The sequence below is a fragment of the Peromyscus californicus genome, unplaced genomic scaffold (genome assembly GCF_007827085.1).
Source record: "Peromyscus californicus insignis strain IS unplaced genomic scaffold, ASM782708v3 Scaffold_5__1_contigs__length_169319896, whole genome shotgun sequence".
NCBI classification, from domain to species: domain Eukaryota; kingdom Metazoa; phylum Chordata; class Mammalia; order Rodentia; family Cricetidae; genus Peromyscus; species Peromyscus californicus.
Genome location: NW_026294573.1, coordinates 168,255,833 through 168,280,630, shown reverse-complemented (window position 1 = coordinate 168,280,630; position 24,798 = coordinate 168,255,833). Strand labels below are relative to the sequence as shown.

Below are 24,798 nucleotides of genomic sequence, written 5' to 3'. Positions count from 1 at the left end.
AGACAGGGTGAAGGGGGCTCCGCTCTCTCTCCATGGGCTGGGATTCAGACCTTTCCCAGAGCTGGAAAGAAAGCTTTTGTGGCAAAGGGGCTTTGGAGCTCTCCTTTGTGGTTTACTGACAATCAGCTTGGGTGTGGGTTAGCACATTTGCTAAAAATCAGCACTTCCTGTACTGTTTCCACAGGAAAATCTATTGTTAAATTCCAAATAGCCTAGTGGTTCTCAACCTTCCTAATGCTGCAACTTTTTAATACAGTTTCTCATGCTGTGGTGACTCCAACCATAAAATTATGTTGCTACTTCATTATTGTGATTTTGCTACTATTATGAATCATAATGTAAATATCTGATATGTATGATATTTGATATGTGACCCCACAAAGGGGTTATAATCCACAGGTTGAGACCAACTGTTCTAGAACATAATCCATTTGTAAATGGCAGTCCTCTGAGGAAGCAAATTTGCTTTCTAATGTGCCTGTGAATCTACGAGGTGTAGTCTAAAAGCCATGGGCTAAGTCCTACCCTTTAAATATTTACCAGGGATTGCTGTATGATATTTTGTTTGCATTCTGACAAATAAAGCTTGCCTGGAAATCAGAGGGCAGGGCAGAGCTAGCCACTAGTTAATCATAGAGGCCAGACAGTGTTGGTACACACACCTTTAATCCCAGCACTTGGAAGGAGGAAGCAGAAAGATCAGGAGTTCAAAGATACCCTGGGCTACATGAGATTGAAACAGTCTAAAAGAGAAACAGAGCTGGGTGGTGGTGGTGTACGCCTTTAATCCCAGTACTAGGGAGGCAGAGACAGGAATATAAGGTGAGTGGAAACAGGATCTGTTCCCATTTGGTCTGAGATTTCCTAGAGGTAAGAAGTCTCTAGTAGCTGCTGCTCTGCTTCTCTGATCTCTCAGTTTTCACCCTAACATCTGACTCTGGTTTTTATTGACTAAGACTAGTTGGGACCGAGGTCCAAGGGGTTCCTCTAGTTGAGAGAATTCAAGCTTTGAAGAACAAAAACAAAAGAAATTCCCATGTGTGATCTCTGTATCTCTTGTTGATCTGTCTTTTGACAGGCTGTCCATCTAACAAATCTATGGGCTCTGCCATGATAAAGGTTCTAATCATCCTTTTCATTTCAGTCATTTATGAAAGAGATCTAAACAGCAAAGCCTAGAGCTGGAGTTGTGCAACTTTAGGCAAGTCATTTAGTTCTCCCTGTGCCTCTTACTCAGCTATGGAATGGAGATACTAATATTCTTAATTTATACTTTTAAATGAGAGTTTAATAAAGGCACAAAGCTATTTTTAAAATGTCTGATTAAAACTCAAGAAAAGTTGAACTGTGATTATTATGACCATTGTTCTCACAATCTTACTCATCAGTGTCACCCATCACCATCCTCCTCACTGCCACCATATCATCATCATCAATCACCATCACCACCATATCATCATCATCATCATCATCATCATCATCAATCATCATCACCACCACAACCACCATCATATCATCATCATCATCATCATCATCATCATCATCATCATCAATCACCATCACCACCACAATCACCATCATATCTATTATTTTTCTCTGTGTCTTTGCCATCTTCCTCCTCACTCTCTTCCTCATCACCATCATTTGGTGAGAAGTAAACATCATAGTTGTTACGCTTCATTTTCCATTGCATGGCCCTTGAAGTTGGCCATTCTGAAACAGGAAACAGGTCAGATGTGGATTCTGGCCCCTTCTCCAGGGTCAGCCCACTCCCAGTTGGCCAGCAGCCTCACCTTGGTCATTTCATTGTACATGGCCTGTACAGCTATGTGAAGGGGTGCCATCATGTTGCTGTTTCGAAGGTTTGGATTTGCTCCTTGGCTAAGAAGAAACTTCACACTTTCAACTTGGTTTTTTTCTGCAGCCCAGTGCAGTGGGGTATTTCCACAACTATCCATTATATTCAGCACTAAAGAAATAACAAAAGACGCATTAAATTTAGTTTGGGATGTAGTTAATACTTCCTTGTAACTACCCACTTCAAAACTTAGTATCAAGTGTTTATAAAACCAGCTACATTGTCTTAGAATATAGAAATAGGATACAGTTTTAGTTCTTAAAATTATCCAATGAGCCGGGCGGTGGTGGCGCACGCCTTTAATCCCAGCACTCGGGAGGCAGAGCCAGGCGGATCTCTGTGAGTTCGAGGCCAGCCTGGGCTACCAAGTGAGTTCCAGGACAGGCGCAAAGCTACACAGAGAAACCCTGTCTCGAAAAACCAAAAAAAAAAAAAAAAAAAAAAAATTATCCAATGAATACTATTTGAGAATACATGAAAGTATGTACAGATCTTAAAAGTTGGGTTAATAGCCGGGTGGTGGTGGCACACACCTTTAATGCCAGCACTCGGGAGGCAGAGGCAGGAGGATCTCTGTGAGTTCGAGGCCAGCCTGGTCTACAAAGCGAGTTCCAGGAAAGGCACAAAACTACACAGAGAAACCCTGTCTTGAAAAACCAAAAAAAAAAGTTGGGTTAATTTTTTTACATAGTATCTATAAAAATAAACCCTCTTGTTGCTCAACTTTTATCTGTGTATTCATTTCATAATTGTAATATAATGCTGAGATTACATCAGAGCAGATCCTAACTAAGTTCCATGTGACTGTGATTTCACTTAAGCTTGCAGTTGCCCAAAAGATGCTCCCATGGCAAATGACCAGAAAGATGAAGATGCTGAAACCTAGAGAGGCTGAAAGTCCTCCTGTTCCAGCACACTGCTCCTCAGGAGTTATGTGAATCACTCAGCTGTCTCTGTCAAACGGTAAAAAAAAAAATAGACATGTATGCAAATATGTACATATTTATATGCATATTTACTTCTATATGTATAGAAACACACACTCCTGTAAAAGTGTTGGAGAATAATATTGGGGAGAATAATATTGGGTCATGTCTGTAAAGATTTTAGCAGACTATGTGGCCTATTGCAAGGATTTCAAAAATGTTCATGAGAAAAATGTCAGGTCACTAATAAACTCCCAAGTTGGATTTTGCATCCCTGGTGATGGACATGCCTTCCATGTATTTGTATAGTATACATGTGCTGCTATTTGTCTTGTGAATGCTGTGTAAGAATAGAATGTTCTTCATTCTGAATTGCCCAGTAGCTATGATAAGGTAGTCATGGTGGTATATCACTATGTCTGAAGAAAAGGAAAAGTACTCACTCATGAATTGGGCTTGGTGGCCATCAACAGTAGTGGGAACCATGAGGCAGCCAAGTTTCCTGTTTCTCTCTCTTTTAAAATTTTCTTCCTCTACTCCTTTCATGCATCAAAGTTTTTAATTCTCAATCCACCTCCCCCCAACACCTTAGACCCTCATTTTGCTTAAGCAAAAAAAAATATTCTGTTCAGCATCAAATAATTAAACAGCTTCGATCACCAACATACAATTTGAAAATGATTTTAGCTTGACTACTTTTCACAATTCATTTCCCTGTAATCATAGGGGCTTTCTAAAGCAGGTCTTTCTTGTGACCTTCTTCCTACTTGATGTCTTTGTAGCAACTGATCCACCTAACTAATCATCCCAGTGATTTCTCCCCTGCCTGTGACCCACAACTCTCTTGTTCACTCCACTCTACCTCTGCCATCCATCTCTTTTTGTCCATCCCCCTAGCTACCTCTTATTAACAATCCCTGCTCTCCTAAACTCTGTCCATGCATGTGTGTTCTCAGTTTCATCTACTTCTGAGGCAAGGCCCTCAAGCAGTGGTTCCATCCTCTGTGGTTCTGACTGTATGTGATGTTTCCAAGAGAATGTACCCAAGATATGTATGCCAACTCAGAGTAATTGAATCTCACACTCTCACACTGACTTTGTTCCTGTTTGGTCTGGTTGGTCAAGCTGTTCACCTAATCTCTTAAAGTAGAACTCATATAGTCCACTCCAGCTTCCCAGACATGCCTTTCACATTCAGTCTACCCATAAGCAGTGTCCATGTCACAGGTATAAATTTCCTGGTCGTCCACCAATCTAAGTGCTTTATGAACCTGCACTGTAACACTTGGTTACCTTCACAAGAAGAACCATGGATGATCATCTTCATTAGTTCAGTCTGACCTTCTGCTGCTGCATGATGCAAAGGGGAGATACTTTCATCCTCATATTTGCTTAGTTTTCTTCGGTTCTTGACGAAGTCTTCTAATCTATACATATCTCCTTCAATGTCCACCTAGAGAAGTATAAAAAGTCTGTTACCTAAAACAAGTATGTGCAAAACTTTAAAATATAAAATTAGTCATGTAATAGCCTGAAGGCTTTACTGCTGTTCAAAACTGTCATGCATACAGCAAATAACGTTTCTTAAAGAACACAGTACATATAGACATCAAGTAGGCAAATGCCTATGCACTGATAAATACATTAAACAAATGTTTAATTTTTCTGACCATAATCTTACATATGTTAAAGGAATAGAAGCCTCAAGAAAAGTTTTGAAGGAAATTTACAAAATATGCTCTGAGAAATAATACATTAAAAAATACAGAGGGCTTTGCTTTGCTGGATGAAACGTATTTCAGTTACAGCAAAAGGAATCAAGAAATAGTGGACTGAAAATGGTCATAGCACAGTGAGCACATGTGTGGAAAGTTATCTGAAAGTCCTTATTTTGTAGTTCATAGACACTGATAAAAGTAGTAAAAAGAAGTAGAGTCTATGAATGTGAAGGTTTTTAAGTCTAGGAAACTAAAGTATTCTATCTTTTTTTGGCCCCTCCTGCCTACAGTTGGTCTCCACCCAACCTTCCTTACACACCAAAGCTAGGATCATCCTGTAGCAGTGTCCCCTAAGGAATTTGTTCAGGGGTCTAAAACAGTTGCCCTACTCCTGAGCATGAGCAACTCCTGCCAGAATTCAAGAATTTCCACTTAATATACATAATGACAAGAAGCAATTTCTTTATTCGGTTATTTAAAAGTTCTAAACATCTGCCTTACACAGAAAATGGAGAACTTTAAAAATCAATAATTACAGAAATATTTAACTATCCTCCAAATGTTTTGGCAAGATTTCCATTCAAAGTTGCATCTAGAGTTACTGATGTATTTGCAAATGAATGGTAAGGCCCTGCTTCCTAGAGGCTGGCCTCTAACCTGCAGTGTGGCTGAGGATAACCTAAAATCCCTGATCCTCTTGCTTCCCCCTACATAGTATTCAGATTGGAGGTACGAGCCACCACACCAGGTATGTTTTTCGGTTTTATCCACTTTCTTTTTTTTTTCATTTTTTTATTAAGAAATTTTTTTTATTTTACACACCAATCAGAGATCTCCCTCTTCCCTCCTCCCATCTCCCCCCAGTCCCCCCCCCCCCCCCACCGCCAACCAACTCCCCATTCCTCCCAAGAAGGCAAGGCCCCCCAGGGGGAGGCAATTCAGTAAAGGCAAGTTCAAGCCCTTCCCCCTACCTCAAGGCTACATGAGGTGTCATGTAGTAGGCTCCAAAAAGTCCCCTCATGCACCAGGGATGTATTCTGATTCTACCACCAGGGGGCCCCCCAAGCAAATCAAGCCACACAACTGTCTCATGCAGAGGGATTAGTCAAGTCCTATGCAGGCTCCACAGCCATTGATGCAACTTTCATGAGTTCCCACTACTTTCTAATACACAGTAACTGTAGCTCACACAACCAGGCCCTTTCTAGGACACTGTTCAAACTCAAATGGATTCTAAGGCAAAAGTCTGAGAAACACTCTGGGTCTTTCCTGCTCTTTCATTTTATTCACTGTGTTCAATGTTTGCTACACATTTGTATGCTTCACTTTTCATGATATATTCATACGGGTAATTTTCAGAGAGGAATGGAGAAAGAAAGGAGCTTTCACAAAGAACAGAGGGACGTAAAGATTTTTGCTTACTTTTTAAGATAGGGGTCTCATGTATGCCCAGGTTTGGCCTTGAACTTGCTATATAACTGAGGTTGACCTTGAACTTCTGATTGTCCTGTTTCTACTTTTTGAGTGCTAGGATTGCAGGCTTGTACAACCACTCAAGTTTATTCTATACTAAGATTTAAACCCAGATCTACCAGCAGAGCTACACCTCAGCTCCCTATAGACTTTTGTATACATGAAGCTACTTGGTGAGTTTTAGTTTCCTAGAGGTTTAAGAGCAAAATATAGGAAGAATAGGAGTCCATTGCAGTTCTAGGGTAACACCAAGATTCACATGATTTATCATTGTACCTTCCAGATTTACAAACACACTGCCAAGTAAAAACATTTGCCTTCTTTTGCCTGCTTTTAGGACCATTTTCCTCCTACTGGGTTGCCTCATCCAACTTTAATATGAGGGTTTGTGCCTAGTCATATTGTAACTTGTTATGCCATATTCGGTCAATGCCCTGGGAAGGCTGCTCTTCTCTGAAGGGAAAAGGAGGAAGAGTGGATCTGGGCGGGGAGGTATGGTGGGGGAAAGGATTGGGAAGAGTGGAAGGAGGGAAACTGAAGTTGGAATGTAATATATGAGAGAAGGAGGAAAATGCCTATATTGTTTTCAAAGCTATTACAAAGACCCAAACCAATTTTTTTTACAAGTCAGTAGCTTTGCATAGACCCAAGATAGCATGATAAATTTTTCTCATGCCATAGAAGTAACAAACAAAAGATCAAGAAAGTTGCTTTGAGTTCTTCCTTTGGCTCTGACTGGTCACCTTTGCCACATAAGATAGCTGTCAACATAATTTGTTATTTTAAAGAAAACTACAACATTTCATTACTGCAAAGAAAAATTATCAAATAGAGCAGTGATGAATTCAGCATATTAAGATGAATTCACTAAATGTAAGAACAGAAGAAACTGAAATATCTAAGTTTCCCACTTTGAATTTTATTTCTCTTGTCACATAATAGAACCTAAAACAAATAAACAAAAACAACAACAACTAAAAACACCTTTATGTTGGCAGTATCTTGAACGAAAATGTGGCACTTTCCAACTAAAAAACAGTTCCATGTGCTCTTAGTGACTATGGGATAATACAAAGACATCCAGCCATTCTCAAATTTACACATAATCAATAATTAAACTGAGGTTCTTGAAGAAATGGTGCTTTCCTCCTCTTAATGTCTTGCCCTAGCAAAGAAATTGCTCACCTAAATCAATTTGAAAGCATTTTAGCACTTGAATTTGATGTCCTTTGAACGATAATATGGGATACTATTGCCCATCACCAGTGCTGAAAAGAGCAATTTACCAGTCTGTTAGTGATAAGTAGTTGACATATACCCTCTACGCTCTTTAGAGGAAGGACTAGGTTCAGAGGTTGGCAAGATACTATTGAGTTCACAGTGATAAAAACAGCCTATAAACATGTCACAGGAACTCATAAAGTGTGTTAAACTCTCTCTACTCAGGGCCTGACATATCATCAGGAAATTCCTTTAGAAAGTTCTTAGGACAGACCTGAGATGCTCATATATAAATTTGAGGCCAGTTTGGTCTACAGAGTGAGTTCCAGGACAGGCACCAAAACTACACAGAGAAACCCTGTCTTAAAAAAAAAAAAAAAAAAAAAAAGAAAGAAAGAAAGAAAAAATAAATATCTTTGAAAACTATTTAGGCAAATGCTTTACTTGGTTGCATATTTTCAGATCTGGAAAGCACACTAGGAAATTGTTTTAATCCTCAGTGTTATTCCAGAACCACAATGCGGTTTCATTATTTCTTCCTAGTTTGTGTTTTCAAGCCTCTGGTGGATTACATATAATAATTAATCTAGTATAGTTTCCTGTTTTGAGTACTCCCTAAGCTCTTGAGCTCTTGAATTCCAATTTCTATGACTATATTCAAGACACTAGGCACTAGATCCTTTTTACAGAAGTTAGTTCTAAATTAAACTCTTCAAATTAGAGATTTCAGCCCCATCTGTTTTAGTCTGCTTGAATGAAATAGATCTAATCAGAATAAGACCAAAAGGGAAAGAAAACTAAGGTGAGAAACTATATATAGCTAGACATGGTTAAATGTCAAAGTACTTTTTTAAAGTACTAACTTGAGTTAACCCAGTGAGTTTGTCATTGAAACTAAAGATACTAAAATAAAAACACAAAGAAAATATTAGGTCTGGATAGCAGAAATTCTACAAATCTCTAGAAAACTGAATTTACATGAAGGATGTTTTGAAATTTTAAAATTTCTTTGTGCCCCACAATAACTGTAATGATAGCATCCTAGTACTAAAATTCACTCATGATGTGGTTTGTTTCCTACTAAAGCAAGAGGCCTTGGTTAATCTGTTAATTGGGATGGGGAGCAATGTTGACTCTGAAGGCCTTGTATATGCGTTTCTGTGAGGTAGGGCCCCTCTGACTCACATTGGCAGTTTTGTCTACCTAGACAGCAGTTGAAAAATGTCTACCAAAGCTAAATCTGTTCTTATATTCTTGCCTCTGTTAGAACAAAGCTACCAATAGACATACAGACTGAGAAACCACATCTACAGTCATAGATTAAAAAAAAAAAATCAAAGCTCAATAAAATGGCAAAACAAATGAAAACGACCTAAGTACATGTATCAGAACATAAGTAGTTAAATAAACCTTCATGTGTTCCCCACAATGGGATGCTGTGAAGTAGTTAATTTTTTAAAAAAGAAGTAAATTTTCAAGTACTGAATTGAAAAGTATTCTAAAATTTACTTCATGTGTGAGTCAAAGTGCTTTCTCCATGAGCTCATACTTTTATAAGTTAAAGAAAACTTTGTGAAATTTGTGTTTGCAACAAGCATTTCGTTTTCCCCTGAAAAATGCATAAGGAACTACGCGGAGATGAATTCACAGTGGGTATTGAAAAGCCACAGTTAATATCTTGACATTTCAAGAGAGTCCCTCCCTTTTTGCTATCAAGCTGAGGAACTCTAATGGGTTTTCTGGGCAGCCAACAGCCAGCCTCTACCCTTCAGAGCAGAGTGGCAGCGTCAGGGTTAGCTTGGTAGTGAGTGAGACTTTCTTGCAGGTCGGAACATCCAGAGGACTGAGGACTCTTTGAAGCCCCTTCACAGCTGTCCTCCGGTCCTCACTAGGTCTCCCCCTGCTGGTCTTGCCTCGGTTTGTAGGCGTGTCCCCACCAGGCACATTTGCAAACACCGAGTTCTCTGCTTCACTTTTAAACAAAACTGCTTCTCTACCCCAAGACACTTGTCGGATCCCTATCTGACTACCAGATTCTCAGCTGCAGCGGTTCCACTTCAGTCCAAAGGAAAAAATCTGCTTAAACGTCCAAGAGGAACGGCGCACACTCCAAATTTGTCCTGGCTTCATGCAGTCCTGGGTTTCTAATTCTGTTATCTATCAAAAGTACTTCAGGGAAACGTCTCCTCTGGCATCAATCCATCTCCTGGCATGATGGGATTCGGCAAACAAGTAAGCAAAACAAAGGACCATCAGACAGTGTGGTGGCGCTTTACTGGTGTTGGCTCAGGCTCTGCAATCTTAAGCATCACTTACAAGTGCTCAGTAGCCTGATACTCTTCTTTCTAGCCCTGTCCACACTCACTGCTTCCTGAACTTGTGTAGCAAACGCATCAGACTGTTGCAGGCAAGGAAAGCCCCACCCTCCCACCTCCCACACTGACCTAGCATGCTCCCGACCACCGACTGATTCCCCAGTACCTTAAAGGATTCCTTGGAGCAGTCCATGTCTTCCTCCACGCCGCGATAGACAACGCCCTGGATCTCCTTCCTCTCCTCCGGGCGCAGCATCCTCCTCAGGCTGCATCTCATTGACTCCACCTGGACGCCAGCTGGCGCAGCTGCTCCCCACAAGGCGGCACCTGGTGACAGGGCACTGTGAGCTGGAGCCCAGCTTGGGACCTGCACCGGCTCGGCTGGGGAGATCCCTACAGCCAAAGACCGGTTCTGCCACCGGCTAGGAGGGAACTTCTGTAGAGTTGTTACCCACTGGGCTACTTGTAGAGCAAGCAGCAGGCGGGGCTCAGGATCCAGACATGAACCACGTGGGCATCTGCCCAGGACCTGCCTCTTTGGAGGACTAGAGTGAAATTCCAAATTGGTGCGGATCCAGTGGATTTGTGAAAAAAAATAAATAAATAAAACAACCTCTCAAAGAAGTGGCGGGGGAGGACGCGAGTGGAGAAGAAAGCATGGGACAGGAAGGTGTGGGGAGGGAGAGAGAGAATATAGTTCGGAACTTTTAGAAAAAAAAAAATTCCCCCAATTAAAAGTCTGGGAGTTTGACTGGGATGTGGCTCAGTGGGTGAGGTGCTTGCCTGACCCTCAGGAAGCCCTGGGTGTTATCCCAGCATTGCATAAGAACAGGCCTAATGGTGCAGTCCCACCCGCAATCCCACCCTCTGTAATCCCGGAAGATCTGAAGCCCAAGGTCACCCTGGACTGCACAGCAAGTTTGACGTCAGCCTAGGCTACATGAGACTGTCTCAGTATAACAACTGGAGCTCTCCCACCCATGCTCACCTCCTAGTGGAGGGAAGGGCTCTTGAAATTTTGGAAAGTAAGATTTCCAGCAAAATTTCTCTTCCCAGATGTCAGGGTAAAGTGATTGCATTTTAGGTTTGGGACTAGACTGAGTCATTTTGCGTCTCAGACCTCATTTCCTGTAGATAACAGTTATTAAAGCTACCTTATGCTTTGCTGATTTGACGTCTAAGAACGGTTAATAAAAATGACAGGTTAATTATAAGCTGCTATTGATCTATGGAGGGTGTTTGCCAGCGGCATTGTTAGAGGGCTTTGTCTTCCCGGGTCTGCTCTGGATTCACTGTCAACAGCACAGGTGTCAAATGTGGACAAAGAAGGGTGTCCTGCTCCCCCAAAGAGGCTGGTTCTGCTAGACATGGCAGCACGGGGAGTCTGTGCAACTGCTGTTGCTGTTTGCCCAAGGCCAGAAGGCAAGGAAACATCTCCGCAGAGTGATCTGAGTTTGCACAGGACAGAATTTCGCTTTGACTGGCTTTTGCTTTAACAAACTGAGCTCCTTTAAGATGCTGGAGCATCCGATTCACACCTAACACAGATCACTACCACCTAACCCCAAACCCACAGGAAGCAGGACCAGCCACAAAACAAGGCTATCCCCAGGAAGGTTTGTGGTCTGTTTGACCTAGGAGTTACATGGGGCTGAATTTAGGGATGAGTCTTGTGGGGTTAATGACACTGAGGAATCAGGAAGAGGTCTGCCCCCCAAGTCTTCTCATTCACAGCAAATTGTGATCAATTCCACCCATGGGGGGATGATGATAAACAACTATATCTCCAGTTCCTTCGAGGAGATTGCTGGAAAATGGGTGGAGGGTGCTGGTGTTGAACCTCACCACTCACAGCTTCACACCAGTGTCCTCTAACAGGAAGCGCAGGAGGGATCTACCTGAAGTAGGTGATTAAGGTAATTCACATGGAAAATCTAACTAAGGAAAGCTCATGCATCCTAGATCCACTTACTGGACGAACAGGAATTTCTGTTATTATGAATGATTGTTGTTTCTGTCCCAACACTTGGTTTGAAGTGGGACAGAAGTCAAAAGAGAACAAAGGAATGTGTCACAGTGGGTGTTGTTGAGGCAGGGGGAGGGTGGAGCCAGGGAACTCCAACAATCCAGTGGTGCTTGGAGATGGGTCATCAGAAGTCAGCACCGCTCTTCCGTTTTATCCCTTGGTGACAAAATTCCTACAGAATGACACCTTCTGCTGGGACTCCCCATTTATATACACCCACCCTCAAAGACAGACATGGTACTCCAAAACATGGGTCTTTCCCAGCTTGTCCATTCCTGGTTAAATGCTGAAAGATAGCATGACAGAGCTAATCTTTTCTTTCTTTCTGATAGGAAATCAAAATGTTCATCTTCCTTCTTGTCTTCTGCTGGCTTTGTCTACTTCATGCCTTTTTCAATCAGGAATTTCTGTGGCCATTTCTTACTAATTGTTGCATTATTTCTTGCCTAGCAAAAACCAAACAAACAAAAATCTCCTTTTCCTAAATGGGGCTTCCTTTCCTGCAAAATACTGAACTTTTAAGACACATAATGCAGGCAGAAGAAGACATTAGCTGGCCACTTACAATTAGGCTCTTATTACATTTGAAATTTAATTATTGATGAGTATAAATAAATGTAATCATTTTACCAGTGATAATTTCAAAATAATTGTAATTATTAGAGGAATAAAACTTTGTAGATGTTTCTAGGAGGTATATTTTATTATCAAATTATGTTTTATATTAGGTAATGCCTTATTCCAAAAAGAAAATGTGATGACTTTACTTAAACTCTTAGAGAAACTCTGGCTATTTCAGATGGAAAAAAATCTAAAACAAAAAACAAAATTATCCAAAGTTGTCTTTATTTTGTTCCAGAAAAGTTGCTTGACTCAGCCAATTAATTACAAAAATATTTATATTTTTAGTTATTACTTCAAATCTACTTTGTAGTACCCACAATTAAAGGTAAAACTGGCCACTTAAATCGAAACATAATAAACTTACTGAGGAACAGAAATTTTTATTGTATCTTTAAAAAATATATAAAATCTACTCATAATAAATGTACAATTTGATGTATTTTAATAAATTTGTACAATTACAGAACAATTGGTACTCCAGTTTTAAAATACTTCCATCAATACAAAATGTTCCTAAATTAAAAGGCAGTCAGCACTCCTTCCCACCCATCTGTATCCTACAGTTTCCATCTTCAAGGATGCACCTTTTCTGGAAATGTCAGACACATGGAGTCATGCACTACAGAGGCTTTTCCTCTGCCTTCTTGTTAGGGTGATGTACTTGGGATTCACAAACGTAGCACTGAGTACGGGCAGTCTCTTCATCCTTATTCTCAGTTCTGTCCTATTGTGTGGCTCTATCTTATTTTTCCTGATCCATTTGACAGTTAATTGTCATTTGATTATTTCCGAATCACCGTGCAGATCTTTTTGTAGATCTTGGTCAGACACATAGTAAAGGTATTACCTATCTGCATGATGTATGTTTAGTGTCATATGAAGTTGGCAGATTGTTGTTTACTAAGTGGCTAAACCACTTTGTACAACTCCTAGCACTGCGGCAGTATTCCAGTTACTCGATGCTCTCAAAACTTAGCATTATCAACTTTTATTATAGTCATGTTAGTAGCATAGCTTATGGTGACATCACACTGGCTTTAATTGGCATTTTCCCAGTGGTTTATAACGCTGTTCATGCTATCACATATTTATTAGTCACTCATTTCTGTTCTTGATAAAACACTTGTTAAATTTGTCCCTCTTTTAAAATCAGATTGCCTTCTTACTATTGAGTTGTAGAGGCCTTTATTCTAGATATGACACTTTTCAGATAAATGTTTTCAGAATATGTGGCTCTTTTATTTTCTCAGTGATGTCTTCTGAATATCAAAAATTTGAATTGTGGTAAAAGTCTAATTAGTGAGTCTTTAATGGATTGTGCTTTGGATGCCATATATAGGAATGTTTGCCTATGCTGATTCCAAGTTGTCTGCAATATTCTTAAAGTGTATGTAGGTTTAGCCCTGTCATAGATCCAATTTGATTAACTTTTAGTGTGGGATATGGTACAGGCCTATGTTCTTTTTGTTAGGTTAGATGCACAACTGTTACCATTTGTTAAAAATACCTATACTTAACTAGAATTTCCTGGAAAATATTGTTAAAAAATTAATTGATCATAAATTTGAGGGTTTATGTCTTATTATAATGCATATATCAATACAATAAGACTGTATTTAAGCCAATATCACACAGCCTTGATTTTGTAGCTTCATAATACCAAAATTTGAAATTAGATGATCTGAATTGCCCAGATTTATTCTTCATTTTCCATATAGTTTTCAATATTCTAAATCCTTCATGTTTCTATACAAATTCTAGGATCAGCTTCTCAATTGACACAAAAGAAGATAGAATTTTTAAAGTGATTGTATTTGAATTTATGGGTCTTATTAATGAAAAGAGCCATGTTTGAATATTGAGTGTTCTGATCCACGAACAGGATTTTTCCTAAATGTGCAGATATACCTCAAGTCTCTCATCAACAAATTTTCGTGTTGTATGTGTTGGTCACGAACATTTCTGTTTAATGTGTTCCTAATACTTTATTAGATTTGAATGATTTGGAATGGAATCATATTGTCACTTTTGCTTTGAGATGGCCTGAAGTCATTATAGAGAATTCAAATTGAATTTTCATAGAGATCTTTCATGATTACACATCACAAGACTTGTTCATTAATCCTAGTAGTTTCTCTTTTAAGAGCTCATGGAAATGTATGCATATAAATGGCAACTGAAGCCAGTGAGGGTAAAGGTGATTGCCTTAGGTATTTGATGATCTAAATTAGACATTCCAAGTTCCCATAATCAAAGCACCTACATATGCACACACACTCATGCACATACACACAAACGATGATGATGATGATGATGATGATGATGATGATTTACATGCCATCTTTGCCTGATCTAGGAATGGTGCCATACACCTGTAATCCTAGTAGGTGATCAGGAGGCAGCAGTTTCATAATTTGAGGCCAGCCTTGGATGCATAGGGAGTTCAAAGCCAGCCTGAATTACATAGTGAGACCCTGTCTTTAAAAAAGAAAAAACAAATGGAAACAAACTATTATGTCTTATGATAATATTATCCTTCTACACTGTAAACTAATCTGTACACACTCTGGTGCACTTGATTCGAAGTATGGACAATGGATATCATAGTTTGTCCTCCCCATCTTAGACTGAAAATACATTATTAGTAGGATTTGCATATATGTTTACCTGACATTTTCAGGTAGAAATTTTCAGAAACAATTCACAATTTCTAAACCATGTATTCTTCTGTATGGTGTAATCAAATATTGCATCTCCCTGCTCCCTGCCTCTCTGGATGTGAATGAGCTTTTCCCCAGTGTATCCACGCTATAAAGTCATTCTGCTATTTAGTTACTGGATTACCAGGTCATCTGCCACAAGCTGGTTCTTGAATTTAAGTAACCTGGATTTTATACAGTAATTCCCTCCCCAAAGCATGAAAATACTTATTCTGTTAATTCAGAAATCTAAAATAATATATGCAAATGTTTAAGCAAAAGGAAAGGAGGGAGGGAGGGAAGAAGGGAGAGAGGGAGGAAGGGAGAGAGGGAGGAAGGGGAAAGTTTTTGACTTAGTGAAAGAAAAAATCAATTGTATGCCAAGAACCATGCTATGAATATTTTTCTATCTATGAATTGATAAGAGTGAAAAGCAAATTTATGCTAGTCTTTGAAATAGCAACATAAACTCTAAAAATTGGGACATATATAAGTGCTTAGTTAAGATGAAAGGGCTTTATTGGTTGTAATATTAAGGCAACTGCACATAGTTAAAAGGGAGGTTTATTTTGTGGGTTAACTTACAAGTAAAGGGATAGGTTACAGGGTCTGGGAAAGGTGTTAGCACAGACCAGCGGTGTTCTCTGGAAAACTCTGCTCGGTCTATCTCCAGTGTCCAGGATCCAGGAACCAAGAGAGCCAGCACATCCGGATCTCAGGTCTTTAGGGCTCCTGTCTTGGTCCCTCCTTGTAGGTGTGACAGTTACCGAAGCCTCGATGGGGGTAGTACTTCCAGGTCAAAGCTGGAACAGCTACCCACTACAGGTCTTTAATAACCAAAATCTATGCTAACCCTTTGTTGAGGCATCCATTAAGGATCTTAGAATACCTACTGCAGAAGGACAGGGAAGCTACTCTGCTACTTTCTAAAATAAAGAATTCACCACCAGAACAGCTCTTTTCTTTTGGGGTAGATATTTTATCAGTGTTATAGCTTGAAATGTCTCCAGTGGGGTCCAGCATTTGAACACTGGTCCTGGTGCTGTTTTGGAAGGTTGCAGCCCCTTTAGTAGTACGTTAGTAGTGGGAGGCAGAGCCTTGATGGAGGAAGTGAGTCACTGGGCATGGGCCTTGAGGTTTTATGAGACTCACATGCTGCACCAAGAGGGTAATCCCCCGAGGTTTCACTACCCAGCCCCACTTCCTGCCTGTTCCTGCTCCCTGACTACAGATGCAATGTGACCAGCCCCATATGGACCTTCTGCTAGCACACTTTCCACACTACGATACTATGTCCCTTCAAAACATACTTGTCTTCCTTTGTCACTTGTCTGGCATTTGGCCACAGCAATAAGAAAAATAATTTATACAATTGCAAATTCAATTTTCTTAACTTTTATGGAATCAGTTTGATTTATGTTTTTGTGAATTTTGGTGATATAAGTTTTTGAGAAATTTGTCTATTGTTGACATAAACCTGTTCACAAAATTCTCCAGAATCTAAATTCTGTAATAATGGCTTTTGTTGCATTCCTTTTTTTTAAAAAAAAAATGTGTATCCTTTCCTGTCCAGCTATTGTTTTTATTCATCTTTTTAAAGGACAGACTATTGAGTTTCTTTTTTCTCTATACTATTTTCCTTTTGTGTTTATTGCTTTTAGTGTTCTCCCACTCTGATTTTCTTCCAATATGACAACATATAATCATACAGTGTGGTCTGGGAGTGTAGCTCACCATTAGAACACATGAGGTTCTGGAAGAAGGGAAACCACTTACAAGCCAGTGGTAAGCATTGCACAGCCGCAGCCATAAATCTTGCTTGGTCTGCTTTCATTTGTGGTTTCTTCATCGACTCATAAATTATTCTTTGAAGCTTATTCTTTAATTTCTAAGTATATAAGATTTCCCCAATCTTTCTGTTGTTAATTTCCAATCTAATATCATTTTGGCCAGAGAATATACTTAACATAATTTAAACTGACATAAACTTAAATGTGGACTTTTAACTTTCTGTTTTCTGGCTAGCTTGTGGTCTATGCTGGAGATTAGTCAATATGTATTTGAAAAGAACATGTATGTGTCTGCTGATGTTTTGATAAGGCCCTGAACACATTATTCAGGTGCAGGTGACTAAGAGTGTTCAGGTTTTCTATATTCCTGGTCATTTTCAATTACTGTGCTCAGTTACTGGAATTCTCACTATGGTTGTGAAAATGCCTCTCTTCCTTTAAGTTTCATCACTATCTACATCACTACAGGACCCTCTCTGTTCTTAGCCACACCCTCTCCAGATTTCTTATGTGTACTGTTTTGTGTGCTTGACATCAAGGTTTTATGTGACAGGTTAGGTGGCTTTTTTCTTTTTGACTTTTTTTGCTTCTTTTCTTTCTTTCCCTCTATATTTAAAGTTCCATCATTCTGCCTTCTGGCCATTACTGTTTCTAAAGAAATGCTGAAATGTGCTATTGTTCTATCTTACAATAAACAGATATTTCCCCCCGTGTTTAAAACATGTCTTCCTCTTTTAACAGCTTTGCTATAAATAACATGCTTAAGTGATCTCTGTGATTTCTGATCCATGTTCGTAATATCTTGAGTTTGCAGAATAAGACTGTTAAATCAAATTTGAATTTTTTAGCCATTGCTCCTTCAAATTGTTTTTCCTTCCCCTTCTTTCTTTTCTTTCCTTTTTAGCATCTCTGTAACAAGTGTTAGCAAACTTACTGTTGTCCCACCCACCAGTCTGTGTCAATCAACTACTAACATCTTTTGGTGGTTGGAGATGACTTTCATAGAAATATCTCCTGGTCCACGGCTCTCCTTCCATCTTGCTGTCCATTGAGTCTACTAGTGAAAATATTATTTAGAATATTTTTTTTCAACTCTAAAAGGCTGCTTTGAATTTTTGTTTTACTTTCCTTTTCGCTAGTAAAAGTACACATGTTTTGACACTGTGCCATATCTTCATTTACTTTTTAGATACATTTTCTCCAGTCTTCTAAAAATTTCGTATTAGTTAGTTTGAAATATTTAACTGCCGAATCTAACATCTACACTCTCATAGAATCTGTTTCTTTTTTCAGTTTTCCCTTGGGGAGTTTAGTTTGCATTTTCTCGAATCTTTATCTGAAATTTTTAGTTAAACTGGGCATTTTAGGCTGTCCAGTGCAGCATATTTACATGGCGGTCTATTTCAGAGCTGAGGTTTAACTTTTCTGGAAATAAGCTTAAATTTCTTGAAGACTTTGTCACCACTGCTGCTGCTTCTCAGAGTTCTTTCAATTTTCAGTTTTATCCTGGATGTCTAAATGTCTTAGTCCATTTTCCTTGCATTTAAAGATTACCATCACAGAGTTTTTAAATGTCTTTGTCCTTTTGTACTGTTATAGGAAGATATTTTAATTTGACCACCTAACTGACAGTTTCATTTCCTAGTAATCTTCAACTACCAAATGTCTGTAAATCTTTTAATTGCATGAAGAAATTTTATTTCAAAGACTTATCCAATATCTAGAAATGTGATATGTTCTCACATTAAAAAAAATTTATTTGCTCTGTGTGTGTGCATGTGTATGTGTTTGTATATGTATGTCTGTGTGTGTATGTCTGTGTATGCGTGTGTATGTGCACATGTGTGTGTGTCTGTCTGTGTAAGTGTATGTGTGTGTGGATGTGTATGCCTGTCTCTGTGTGTGTGTGTGTGTGTGAGTGTGTGTGTGTGTGTGTGTGTGTGTGTATGGGTGTGGATGTGTGTGCGGACTGTGTACCTGTCTATCTGTGTGTGTGTATGTGTGTGTATGTGCATGTGTTGTGTGTGTGTGTGTGTGTGTGTGTGTGTGTGTGTGTGTGTGTGTGTATGTACTGTCTTGGTCTTACTAGGCAGGTCTCTTTTGCTGTTTCTAACAACACTGGGGCCAGGAGCTGCAGGGTAATTCTGCTGTCTCAGCCTCCTGTCTCTTCACTGTGGCTGCCCTGCTTCTGCATCAGGACTGCTGGCACGCAGGATCTTCGCTGCCACTCTGTGTGGGTTCCAGCGACAAACTCACACAGACAGGCTGGGTGTCGAGTACTTTCACCCAGAGAGCCATCTAGTGGGCTCTGTTCTCACACCCACTGTACCCACTGCCCCTCTTTTTCTCTGGACCTCAGTTTCCTCCTTTCTCATTGTAATGCACCTGTTTCCTTCAGATGCTGAACAATCCGTGTGCTTATTGGGGTGCCCTGTAGATCTATTCTCTTGCTTCATCTATTCCTAGGCTCAGTTTCTGGTGTGTGAGGGAGGAAGATCTATGTGATACTGGGGGCTGTTCGATGTGCAGAGGCTTCCCATCTGGGTAGTCTCCATGCTGTCTTTATCAGCCCTGGAGCACTGACTTGTTGCCCACACTCTCCCTCAGCCCATGCACAAATAGCATTTCCATGATTGCTTCATGCACGTCATTGAGGAGAGTGGTGCTGAGCCATCACCTCTGACTGGTTCTCCCCAAGTAAGAATTTCTAGCAAACACTTCAAGCCATTGGCTTTGTGGCTGGGCTCTCTTTCCTATCTCTCACTACAGATATCTTTGGTCTGTGTTTAACTTGGGCTTTCCTGAAATAAATAACTTGATGAATATTATCTGCCATCTATATTTCTGTAATTCTTAAATATTTCCTGATTGTTGATGGCTCTAGACATCAACAATCATTTTTTCATACTCTGGTTTAGATTTACAGATTCATAAAAATCATTTTGTTTTACAGGATTGTCACAGGCCTTGAGATGAGAACTATGATGGTCCTGTGTGTTCAGACCACTGTCTCTATCCAGCTGCACTCTCTTGGCTTCTGTATAGTTAAAAACAAATCTATCTTGTTTCTGATGAATGGTAGGGACTGGAGAAATATTTTATATGGCTACTCTTGTAGTGTTTGAGGGAAGTTTAAAGGAAGCAGAGAATAAGGTTCATTGAGAATCTGTAAGTCTTCAAGCCATGTCTGCAGTTTGGTAAAAACTGGATGCCAAATAGAAAATTCTGCTCACTGTGGGTAAACATGGGTAAACACACACACACACACACACACACACACACACACACACACACACACACACACACACACACTGCTCACATACACAAAATCACTGTGACACCAGTCACTCCCTTTTTCTACCAAGGAACCAAAGTGACTCTGAGTACCTATCAGAGAGAAAACAGAAGCAAATCTTGCCCTTTTTTTATATCCCAGAAGGCTAAGCGATACAGATTATCCAAGCCAGTGCCAGGAGCCCATCCCTTAGCAACTGTGTTATTTACAACAGTCAATAACAATGCAAACCTGATTAGTTCATTTAAAGTGGGAGGCATAAAAAGAATTCATTAAGTTGGCCTCCAGACAAGGAAAGCTGATAACATATCAAGTTTTAGAATGAAGTAAGACATATAAGTCCAGTTTATTGATATTAAATGCTTATAAATGTACACAATTCATTAATCAGACTTTGACATTTATCTTTATGTTGGAAATGTGTTTCTATGATATTTTTCAGCAATGTGCTATGGCTGATTTCTACTGATGCCTACATTACTTTATAGTATTGGGAAGCACATTGGAAGCCACCCATTGGTTATAAACACCCTGTGCAATGCAATGTTATTAGTTATGCACATAATTTATAGTCACAGAGTCTCAAATGGAAAGGTCTGCTTGGAAAGAAGAGCTCTTTCTTCTTTTCATTTACACCAATGCTGTTCCTTGACAGGAGCACTCAGCACAGAGCTAGTTATACATCACATGAGCATGCCTTATTGGGTTTGTCTTCAGTAGGTAGCTAACACCATACACACTATCTGGAGTTCAAAGTCTGTCCTCAGTTGAAAGAGACATTCTGGTTGAACTACTTCGAACTCTCCTTGTCCAGTACCTAGGTTTGTCCCAGTTTGTATACAACCTTTTAAAGTATTTTTAGGTCATAATAGCTCAAACAATTCAAATAGAACTGAGTTTGTAACAGTATTTTTATTTTGTTTAAATTGTACTGGAATATAAATAACACTGAAGCCCAATAACATTAACTCTAAGAGGGGAAACTATGATTTGAAAGTTGAAACTCAAACTTGCATTTAGTTATATATGTTAGGACAACAATAACTATACTTATTTTATATGCCAGAAACCTCGAGTTGTTTAACAACTGAGATATTTTCATTATCCTTCAAAAAATAAGAGAGCCACCAGATACTAAGTGAAAAACATGCTTACCGTTATCCTTGGATGGTAACATCCTGCTTCTGCTGTTTCTGAGGCACAAATACCAAGAGGAGAACTCTTCCAGGTCTTCCAGGCTATGTGACTTTTATACTCCCACTTAATTATGTGAGGTGCTGTTTATCCTAAGGATCAATATTACAACTTCTCATTAAACTGCCTTATATAAATTATACACATATGTAATTTAGCCTTTTCAATTGGATTGCTGCCTACTTAAAACTAATCACCTAATTTAATTATTTTTAAAAATTATCTTATATATGTGAGGGTTTTGTCTGCAAGGAGTGCTGGTGGGGGCCAGAAGTGGGGATCAGATCAGGGAGTAACAGGCAGTTATGGGCTGCCATGTGGGTTCTGGGGATCAAACCCAGATCCTCTGGAAGAGAAGCCAGTGTTCTTAGCCACTAAGTCATGGCTCCAGTGCCATGATTTCATTTATACACGACAAATTTGTTTCACCTCCGTGGCTTCTTCACTATGTAATAGCACAAATCAAGTCAGTCAACAGCAGTAACTCCAAAGAGAATTTCAGGTTTTTCCCAAAACCTCATTGCCATCCTCCTCCTGAATACATAGATCTTATTCCATAAACATTTCTGTCCATGAGAAACACAATTTCAGTAAATAAGCTTCTAAAGAGAGTAACTGAGGTCAAGTCTGTCCTCCACTTTCTCTCCGATCAGATTCATGGTAACTGGTCTTATTCTGAGGTCCTTGATTCATCTGGGGTTGAATTTTTGTGTAGGGTGATAAATATGGATCTATTTTCATTCTTCTAACACAGCCTCCAGTTTTATCACCCCTATTTATTGAAGTTGCTGTCTTTTCTCCGGTGTGTATTTTTGACTTCTTTGCAAACAATCAGGTGTCCATAGATGTGTTGAGTTGTGTCTGGGTTTTCAATTCAGTTCCACTAATCTGCGTATCTGTGTTTATGCCAATAACATGCTGTTTTATTACTATAGCTCTGTCATATAACTTGAAATCTGAAATGGTCGCACCTCCAACAATTCTTTTATTATTCAGTAGTATTTCAGCTATCCTGGGCTTTTTGTGTTTCCCATATGAAGTTAAAGTTGTTGGGTTTTTTTCCCAGTTTCTATGAAGAATTGTGCTGGAATTTTGATAGGGATTATATTGCATTTGTAGATTGCTTTTGGTAGTGTAGCATGAATCTTAAAAGGTCTTATTAATAAAAACAAACCTGGAGCCAGATATTGGGGTGAATGCTGAAAGATCAGAGAAGCAGAACAAGCCAACCAACCTCACCTTGCTAATTCCTCAGCTGATCTTGTTTCCTCAAACTGGAAGCCTTTGTGTCCTCATCCGAATAGATTTCAGCTGAACTTCTGCTAAAAGCTAAAAGCTTAACCAGCTCTAGTTCCTGGTCCTCACGCTTTATATGCCTTTCTGCTTCTTGCCATCACTTCCTGGGATTAAAGGCATGTGTCACCATGCCTGGCTGTTTCCAATGTGGCTTTAAACTCATAGAGATCCAGACGGATCTCTGCCTCTGGAATGCTAGGATTAAAGGCATGTGCTACCACTGCCTAAACCTATGTTTAATATAGTGGCTGTTCTGTTCTCTAGCCCCAGATAAGTTTATTAGGGCGCACAATATATTGAGGGACACAATATCACCACATGGTAGGATGATCATTTTCACAATATCAATCCTACTGATCATCATGGCAGATCTTTCCATCTTCTGGTGACTTCTTCAATTTATTTCTTTCATATCTTAATTTTTTTTATTATATAAACATGTTACCTAATGAATGCTGTACTGTTTTGTTAAAACAAGCTGCCACTGGATGTCAAAGGGAACTTAATTGAAAATGCTCTATCTTATTTCCATTTCTGTCCCTAAGGCATTTATTTTTTATTCACTCAATTATTCATTTATCAACATTGATTTTGTAGTATCTATATATGAAATGATATATGAGAAGCATCCAGCTTGATGAGAAGTTGTTTTTGTTTTTAAAATACAAAACAAAATAAAAAACAGTGATGAGTTGGCCTACTCTAACATCTACCCCATCTAGGATCTGCTGGAGCTCATGAAGGGACTGGTCCTGTGGAACAATATCCACAAGATCTCCATGATTCAGGGCATCTGTGGTCTATCCCAGAGGAGTTTCAATGAGGATCCAGTGATGATGGTGTGCCAGAAACCAGAGGCCTTGAACCAGACCAGTGACTCATTGCAATGAACATTTGCAAGTAACGCTTATTGGACAAAAGGGTCTACTGTGTGACACACTGCTCCCTATGTCACTAGGACAAATGAAGAGGTGTTGGAGAGGTGGGGAAGATGGGGAAACAAAGAAATTTTGTTGTTGGTTTGGTTTGTTTTGCTTACTTTGTTTTGTTTTGTTTTGATTTTTTTAAGTTTTATTTCAGGGGGTCCTGCAGAAATGAGGGGAGGATATGGGGGAAAGGGGGAGGGAGAGGAATTTCGGTACAGGATGTGAAATTCCCAAAGAATTAATAAAGAAATTATGCTAAAATAATAATAGTCAGTGTAAGGAGTGTATTACAGCAGGAGAAAGGACTGTTAACTCAATTTTGCAAAACACAGAACAAATATTCTAAACATGTATTTAAAAGGTTTAACTGACACAGTAATTGTACACATTATGTGGTACCTTTTGGCACATCAATTCATTTGCAATGGGCACATCTACAATTGCAATACCCGTTCCCTCCTGCATGTACTATCTTTTCCTTGGGAACATTTAAATCCTTTCTGCTAGCTATGTTCCTACACTTAGTTGTCAATCGTAGGTATCATACCATGTGTTGTAGTGTGAATGCTAAATGTCCCCCGTATGCTCATGTCCCCTGCAGCTGGTGCTTGTGTTTGAGAAGGTTGTGGAATCTTCAGGAGATGGAGACTTGCTGGGGGGTATGTTCTTCAGGTCTTCGGGTTTTATAGCCTGCTCCCACATCTTCTCTCTGCTTCCTCACCACTGACGGAATGCAGTCTCAGGTTCTTGTCTCTATGCCTGTCCCACCAAGAAAGACTGTATCCTCTAGGAACTGCAAGCCAAAATATACCCTTCCTCTTTTAAATTGTTTTGATCAGGTATATTGTCGCAGTAACACAGACATCATTCAGCAGAAGTTGCCCCTACAAACACTCCTCCACTGTTGATGGGAATGCAAACGTGTGCAGCCATTCTGGAAATCAGTATGGCGGTTTCTCAGAAAATAGGGAATAAATCTTCCTCAAGACCCAGCTATACCACTCTTGGGCATATACCCAAGGAATGCTCAATCTTACCATAAGGACATATGCTCAACTATGTTCATATCTGCATTATTTGTAATAGCCAGAACCTGGAAACAACCTAGATGACCCTCAACTGAAGAATGGATAAAGAAAATGTGGCACATATACGCAATGGAGTACTACTCAGCAGTAAAAAACAATGACATCACGAAATTTGCAGGCAAATGGATGGAACTAGAAAATATCATGCTGAGTGAGGTAACCCAGACTCAGAAGGACAAATAAAGTATGTACTCACTCATAAGTGGATACTAGATGTGAGGGAAGGGATGGCCAGACTGCAGCCCACAGCTCCAGAGAGGCTAGCTAGCAGGGAAAGACTCTAGGAGGGACACGTGGATGACCCAGTGAAGGAGAAGTGGATGAACTCTACATGAGCGGACTGGGTGTG

At 39.5% G+C, this 24,798-nt stretch overlaps 1 protein-coding gene across 1 annotated transcript in view; it reads right to left on the bottom strand.

The window, feature by feature from the left end:
• Window positions 1-10,009, bottom strand: part of Trpa1 (transient receptor potential cation channel subfamily A member 1) — a 45,616-nt gene extending 35,607 nt beyond the window's left edge. Inside the window, exons 1-3 of the mRNA XM_052718169.1 lie at window positions 9,678-10,009; window positions 4,078-4,237; window positions 1,794-1,969 (exon numbers count right to left, since the gene is read on the bottom strand). Of these exons, the coding sequence (XP_052574129.1) occupies window positions 1,794-1,969; window positions 4,078-4,237; window positions 9,678-9,788 (447 nt within the window). The 5' untranslated portion in view covers window positions 9,789-10,009. The remainder of the gene's footprint in view (window positions 1-1,793; window positions 1,970-4,077; window positions 4,238-9,677) is intronic.
• Between the last annotated feature and the right edge of the window lie 14,789 nt (window positions 10,010-24,798).